The 7,994-nt window shown below is 41.2% G+C and overlaps 1 protein-coding gene across 1 annotated transcript in view; it reads right to left on the reverse strand.

Annotated features, from left to right (window-relative positions):
- Positions 1-298: 298 nt before the first annotated feature.
- The window catches only part of kcnj21 (potassium inwardly rectifying channel subfamily J member 21), a 20,475-nt gene continuing 12,779 nt past the window's right edge, over positions 299-7,994 (reverse strand). Inside the window, exons 2-4 of the mRNA XM_017452903.3 lie at positions 6,828-7,035; positions 5,613-6,501; positions 299-1,563 (exon numbers count right to left, since the gene is read on the reverse strand). Of these exons, the coding sequence (XP_017308392.1) occupies positions 1,229-1,563; positions 5,613-6,501; positions 6,828-6,914 (1,311 nt within the window). The 5' untranslated portion in view covers positions 6,915-7,035 and the 3' untranslated portion in view covers positions 299-1,228. The remainder of the gene's footprint in view (positions 1,564-5,612; positions 6,502-6,827; positions 7,036-7,994) is intronic.

A 7,994-nucleotide genomic window follows, 5' to 3' on the forward strand; every position in this document is an offset into this window, starting at 1 on the left:
TTCACACAGTGTGTTACTGAGCTCAAGACAAACACCAGCGTGCACTTTGATTTGTCCTTTCACACTCCGACGCATCCAGACCACAGTTTGGGAAATAATTTTTTTTGTAATGAATTGCAGTGTGTTCTGAATTCTGTATTCAATCACTATGAATGTAGAATGTAACTATCAGATGAGTCAAATTAGACATATCTATACAAAATAATTAACTATCATATTATCTCCAAAATATCCAAAAGTTATAACATTTTTCAGGTAAAGAAGAAGAAACTTGTGTGTTTAAGTTTTTATTCACTGACAAGGTGTTTCCTATCTTTTTCTGTTGTGTGTACAGCACATATTCTATAAATATAATTTCTGTCTATGGTTCAGTGCTTGGACCCCGATGGTTGCTATTTGTATAATAATGACCACAAGGGGGCGACATGTACTTACAAAATAAACCCGTTAACTGCGCGTGTGTGAGAATATTAAATACACTTAAAGGTGTGAATTTATTTTTGATTACCTCAGGAATGTTCAAGCTTAAAATCAGAAATGTGCTTAAAAATCACAATATAATTCCGGACACAACATTAAACTAATAAATCAAATAAGAGCTGAAGAAATGGAGCCCATGCTGGAGGAACTTTATTTATTCCATATCTATCATCTAATATTCTGAAATAATGAGTGAACAGTCGCTCTGTGGATTGTCTCGAAAAGTGTAACACACTCCTAAGTTTGATGACACAGCGTTTGTGTAAATATCTGAATTAATCTGCATCAGCTCACTTGAACCCTTCTGTTCAGTTCAGGAGAGATGAGGCGGCTGAAAGGTCTACCAAAAGTGAAACGAGGTTATAAAATGATTTCCAGAATTATGGGCTTGCTAAGGACAATTTCATACATGGTGATTAACACCGTATTTATGTTACAGATATGTGATCTGATATTCAGTGTCTTTGTTTGCTAGGCTGTGTTCCTAATGTGGTGTCCTTTATTAATAGGCTACATAGAGTTCTAGAAAGTCATGCCGTTTCTATACGTTTATTTCTATTAAACATCAGCGTTTGGGACGCAGCTGTGCTCATCACTGAGATGACGAGAAGATAAACCGAGTTTTAAAAAAAATAAATGGTACAGAATTGCTATAAAACCTAAACAGATGTTGTGGTGTAATGGGACAAAACATCCCTAAGTAGTGCGCACTACAGGAAGGGTTCGTGTTCGTCATTCTCATTTTTTTTTAATGTTCAGTGTCCATTTTTTTCACATCGCCATTGCTGACGCTCTCCACTTCTCCTTCTTCATCCCACTCTCCTTCTCCTCTTTCTCCGTCCGGGTTCTGGTTCTGGTTCAGGATTGGTGGGGTGAGCGGTGGGAGAGGGATGTCTTCCCCTTTTTTGGCGAGTTCTGCGAGTTCACGTGCCGAACACGTGGGAGTGGGAGTAGGATACGTCTGGTGGAAGCTGTCGTAGTCCACTTCATAGAATCCCTCCTCCAGAGAGAGCACAGGGGTGAAGCGTTCTCCCCAATGTACCTCAGAGTCCAGGTACGAGCTGCGTGCCTGACACGTCATCCCTAAACACACACACACACACACACACAAACATCATCATCATCATCATCATCATCATGTACAGGAGAATAAAGAGAGGATCTGATCGGCTGGAACGCTGATTGTTACAGTCCCCTCAGGCACGTTTGAGACCTTCTGAGGAGCTGGTGAGCATGATAGGAACGTCAGAGGAACACCAAACTTGCCCTGATGTGTTTGTCACAACTTCCCGAACACACTGTGTGAATTTGTGGAAAATCTGAGAAAGTCGGTTTTTACCCAAAAAAACACAAACACTAACCCCTTACTGTTTTTTTAATCTGAGGTGAAAATTTCGACTTTCTCCGATCTTCTGCAAATTCACACAGCGCGTTACTGAGCTCAAGACACACACCAGCGTGCACTTTGTTTTGTCCTTTCACACTCCGACGCTGAGATCTGATCATTTCCTGTAGAGCAGGTAATAAGATATACGGGTTTTGTACGACTCGGTGAGTGTTTCAGAGCTCAGAGAGAACTTTAGTTCATGTTTAAATTTCCATTGTAAGGAATAAACATGATGTGAAAAGTGATGAAAATGCCTGAAGAGACTGTAACTGTCATTTAGGTGGGAGTGATTGTCTTTCACGCTCCCTGTCGATCACCTCCAGGTTTGGTAGAAAAATCCACAGACATTTCATTGTGCTCATATCTGTTTTCAAAAAAAAAAAAAAAAAAAAATTACAGCACAAAATCATCCTTAAATGGCAGAGCAAGCTTCACATTAACACCCCCTCCCCCTCCCCCTCCCCCCTCCCCCGTCTCTCTGTCTGATCTAATCGTTGTTGTGATTTTGGGAAACTCGGCCCTGATCTGAACTCAAGAGCAGAAACGAGGATCTAACGCACTTTAGCTGACATCATCACTTTCACGCTTGGTGCTAACGGTGTGTGAGCTGCAACTCAGATATAAAACTCGTGTCTTTTGTTCACCGTGCCATCGGAGGGATCAGCGCCGGAATTTCCCCGGGAGTCACTAATGAACACTGGTGGTGAATACACTTGACACAGAGTGCAATTATTCCACGCTAATTGGTTCAGGTATTGTGTGTGTGTCAGTGTGTGTTTCAGACAGGAGCAGGAGCTCGGTGCACATCGACAGAGCCATCTCTGGGAAATAAAAACCCGAGAAGAAGCGAGAATTCGCGAGATCGACTCCATCTCCTCGATTCCTCTCTCTCATCCACACTCACTCCATCTCCCATACCCTGCCAAGAGTGAGACGCTGAATGGGTTAATCACATCTCTCCTAATGGAGCTGCTGCGTGATCTTCCCTTCTCTCTCCTCGTGCCCTTGTTAGTGAAGATCAGCCTACTTTCTGGCAGAAGAAGCTCTACAAAGGCACTAATTAAAAAAACGGGATCAGTAAATAGAAAAATTTGGTTTAGCTCAAGGCTGGAGGAAATGAGTCTGGAGTTTTAAAAACTTCCTTAACTCTTTTAGTCCTATATTAAAGCCCTGAAAAGTGTGTGGGTTGCAAATAGATGACACTGTCATGGATTCTGGTGAGTATCTTTATCACGCAGAACAAGTTTTCCTGCTTCAATCCATGGATTTAATACTGCAGAACAAAAAAAAAGATCAGACATATATATTATTATTGTCAAAGCATCTTTATAAACACGTTGATTCAGGGTCGAAGGTCAATAGTGAACAGATCTTTTTTTTTAAACTGATTATATTTTAATGAATCAGTTGAACAGGTTCACAATCCAGCTGAATCAGTTTGACCAATTCGTTAAAAATAATTGGTTCAAAATAACGATTCATTTCATAATCACAGTACAAATTGATCAATCCCATAGCACATAACCTGGCAAACAAACTGATTCAGGGTCAGAGGTCATTCCTGATCTTTAAAAATGGACCAAAGATCACTAACGGTGTTTAAACCAAAGATCATGACCACCTTCGGTGCAGTTCCCATTCACAGACGAGCTCCAGAGTGATGCATGCTGGGTAATCTAACATGATTTGAGAGCACCGTTAAGTGGAATGTGAATGTAGACAAACGCGTAAACGCTTTAAAAGGCTTAAAGTGCTGTCAAATTACACAGATCCAATAATGGAGCAGGTTTCTAAATGAAGGGAGACAGATGGAGGAGATGCGTCTCAGAGGATTGACGGTAAATAATTCTGTCAGAAAAACGGAGGATGAAACTCGGCAGTAAAAGTAGGTATTAAAACCAAGGGTCTGAACATCAGAGAGAGAGAGAGAGAGAGAGAGAGAGAGAGAGAGAGAGAGGTGTAAATATGTGAAGCACGTACTTGTGTATTTATTCTGCTGGTCAGGTCATCCCTCCGGATTAAAAACTCACACACATACACAATGCTGAATATTTGCACGTTTTCCTATAAATAGAATAGAATAAGAACATGTTCCTGTTCTGCTGAGGTTAGCCCTGAAGAGGGGTGTGTGTGTGTGTGTGTGTGTGTGTGTGTGTGTGTGTGTGAATCAGTATTGAAGGAATAAACAATATTGAAGAATTAGCAGATTGACAGTTTTGACCTGTTATAGCTGAAGATATTTCCTCCTGCGTCAGTAAATCAGAATTACATTTCTTCTATTTTTTATTAATTTTTTTCAGAATTCTGGGTTACAAAAAGCTAAATTCTTAAATAATACAGTAAATTCCTGTTTTGATCAAATTATGCTCATGTGAAATAAATATAACACGGTCCCAGCGTGCTGCGTAGCAATGAACACGGCTATAAAATCCTCCAGGAAACCAGTTTACCTCATGTTAGCTAGCTGGCTAGCTTTAATGGAGAAAATTATAAATACAAAATTCCCTGAGAAATCCTGTCAGGTTAGCGCTTCTTAGCTAGCTTGTTTTTGTCCCCCCTGAGGATTATGAACATTTATTAGCATGACTTAAAATCCTGTCAGAAATCCTGTCAGGTTTTCCAACATTAGCTAAGTTGTTCTTTGAAGACTGTGAAGATTCTTATTCAATTCCTATTAAATCTGATGCTAGTTAGCGAGATAGCTTTAATCTTGAAGATTGTGAACATTAATTAATAAGAGTTAGGTTAGCTCATTTTAGCTAACTAGCTAGCTGGTGAAAATGATAAATATTTCTGAATATAGATTAAATATTTTTTTATTATTGTGTTAGCTAGCTGGCTAGCTTCCACACCATTAGCAAATACCATATTCAATAAAAAAAAAGTTAGCAGATTGGAGCATAATGGAATGTCTTTTTCAGATGTTATTATTTTTATACATCGTCCCACTCTTTACTCTTATTTCCCACAGTAATGTAAAAGCACATTTCCCTCTCATGCTGATGCAGATGCTGTGTTTCAACACCGCTACGGTCCACTAGCTTTATTTCTCTTCAGCAGTAATGAGTTTAGATGCTCCATATTTCACACCGCTGCAGATATTTTTCTGCTAGTTATGTAATGAGTTATCATTTCTAGATGGTTTTGGATCATATGGAAGGCACTCGAAGGCCGTGAGTGCACTTCTGTCCCACCGAGAACGCCGTTCCAGCTGAAACACGACTCTGAAGTACAGACAAAAAAAACGGCTAAATGACAAAAAAGCCTCAGTGTTCAGGAGTTCATTCTGGTCAGGTTTTTAGCCCACTCTCCTCTCCCGGTTTTTCTCCTCATGATGAATAAGTGAACCAACAGCTAAAGACTTATTTAAAAAGCACCGAATAAAACACATTCACTTTACTGTGACTTTTAGCTGTGTGTTTGGAATTTCTGATTTTAGGCACATGTTCATTCAGGTTTTCTTATAAGTAAATTTCATCATTTGCACAAAACACACACACACACACACACACACACACACACACAGGTTTCCTGTGATGTTATGACAGTTCCTTCCACTTTCACATTGATTCCTTTTGCTCTCTTACAGAAACACACGCGCACTCTCACACACATTGTTTGCTTGTATTTTGTACTTGTCTTTTATCTTAAACACGTCCAGACTTCTAAATCTAAAAGCATGGGAGAAATTACGCTACACATTTCGCTACATAGCATGAGGCAAATGTCATAACATACGGCTCACCTGTGGCCTCCACCATTCCCTCGAGAATGACCACAATCTCAAACTCTTCCCGCGCAAGCTGCTCCTGCGAGATGTCCCAGAACGGGCTGCTCTCGTTAAACTCGTGGCAGATGATGAGCGGAGACACGAGGAAGAGCCGATCGTCACCGGTGTCGAACCCCACATTGATATCGGTCTGATTCAGCGGAATAAACTCTCCTTCCTTTGTCTGTTTGGAGCGGATCAGCTTGGCTCGGATCGATGCTTCCACGATGTGCGAGTTGCGTAAATCTCCTACACGGAACATCAAGCACAGTTTGTTATCGCGCATTGAAATGACGGCGTTCTGCGAGAACATGAGTGTCTCGGCGCGTTTCTTGGGCTGCGAGATCTTCACAAACATGCAGCCCACCATAAAAGCGTTCACGATGGAGCCCAGGATGGCCTGCACCAGCAGCAGCACGATGCCCTCGGGACACTTCTCCGTGATGACGCGGTAGCCGTAGCCGATGGTCGTCTCCGTCTCGATGGAGAACAGGAAAGCCGAGACGAAGCCGTTGAGGTTGGCCACGCACGGCGTCCACTCGCTGTCATCTGTGTGCTCAAGGTCACCACGGATGTACGCGATGAGCCACCAGATCAACCCGAAGAAGATCCACGTGGTCGTGTAGACCAGCGTGAACACCAGCAGGTTAAAGCGCCACTTCAGGTCCACGAGCGTGGTGAAAATGTCCGTAAGGTAGCGGTATGTCTCACGCACGTTGCCGTGATGCACGTTGCACTTCCCATCTTTTTCGACATAACGCTGTCTACGCTTGCGAGGAATCTCTGAAGAGTCCCCGCTCACAGCCACGCCCCCTCCTCCTACAGAAACGCCCCCTTCCACCACCATGGTCCGGTCTGTAGGGATCTGCAAAGACACAGGGAAAAGTCCACAGGATAGGAATAGCAGAGGAGTAGAGAAGCAGAAGGTCATGAAATGTTCATTTTCGGCTGTTAAGGGCATTGAACTGTCCCTTACACGACTTTTTACTAAATGTGGAGCCACTTGAAAAAAAAATGCTCGCTAAACAGAGTTATTAAAAGTCGTTTATCACAGAGATGGTGTTCAGGGCAGCTGAGCGTTAGAAGGTGTAATAAAACTGTGTGAACTTTTACTATCGCATTATTTAAAAGAAGCACAAAGCCAAAACAGCTTCAAAATGACTGGAACATTCCAGAACAGATCAACCTCACCTTACTGTTGGTGTCCTTCCATATCTTCGGCAGTTTGATGCCCTGTTTCTCCACATCCTGTCCGAAATGGCTCTTTATGTTGCTCATGACCTGCAAGGCTCGAGCCACACCCAGATGCTCATGCACACATACACACTCACACACACTCACACACACTGACACACACTCACAGACTCACACACAGTGTTTTCCACTCCAGCAGGGGGCGCTGTCAATGTCCATAACAAAAACACACAGCACAAAGAGTGATTATAATTCATCACTCACTGACTGTGAGGACAGAACAAGATTTAATGAGCGGGAAAGTAAAAAATAAACACTTTATCCGAGTAACAGCAGCGTAATGAGGCTGGAGAGCCGGTTTGTTTAAGGTCTCGTCTATCGTTTTCAAATATAGGAATGAATTGCATCTATAACTTATTTTACTTCTTATACTGTAGTAATACCTCAACAAAAAAAAAACTTTATTTTACTGGCAACCAGAGCACTGTCTGAAACTTTAAGCTCCACCCACTTCACATTAAAATCATGTCTACTTATCTACGTATGTAATTAGGACGTACACATCAATTTCCCTTTTAAACTTTATAAACCACACTAACTATAAAACACATTCAACCACAGTTTGTATTTTGAAAACTTTTTTATTCAGTTTCCAATTACGCTACATTCATAATGTTCATCTGTCCCCGTGGAATTGCCCCATCATGTTGATTAATGTTGGATTTAGTTTAGCTTTTATACTGAACAATGGCATAAAATATATTTTTTTATAACAGTACGTGGTATTTTCTAGATTAAACCATAAAAAATAAAATCCAACAAAGTGTAAAATCTGAAAAGTCTCTTTGAGAGTCACAGTGAAATAATTGTTTTAATTCTATCATTAAAAGACTAGAGGTTTGGGGTTTTTTATTGCTTATTAAGTATGTAAATGTGTGCAATTAGACAAAGCCACGTTTGCATACATAAACGTATATTTTTGAAAAAGTTCCCATACAAAAAAGTCTAACTGGTTGAATCATGCAGTTCCTGTGGCCAGCGTCCGTTTCAGCCGTGCTGTAGGACTGTGTTGTATATAAGCACAGGAGTGTACAGTGTAATGAGTGAGCAGGGGTGAGGTGACACACAGCTAACAAAATAATAATATTTCTGTTAACGAGCTCG

The sequence above is a fragment of the Ictalurus punctatus genome, chromosome 23 (assembly GCF_001660625.3).
Source record: "Ictalurus punctatus breed USDA103 chromosome 23, Coco_2.0, whole genome shotgun sequence".
Taxonomy (NCBI): Eukaryota; Metazoa; Chordata; class Actinopteri; order Siluriformes; family Ictaluridae; genus Ictalurus; species Ictalurus punctatus.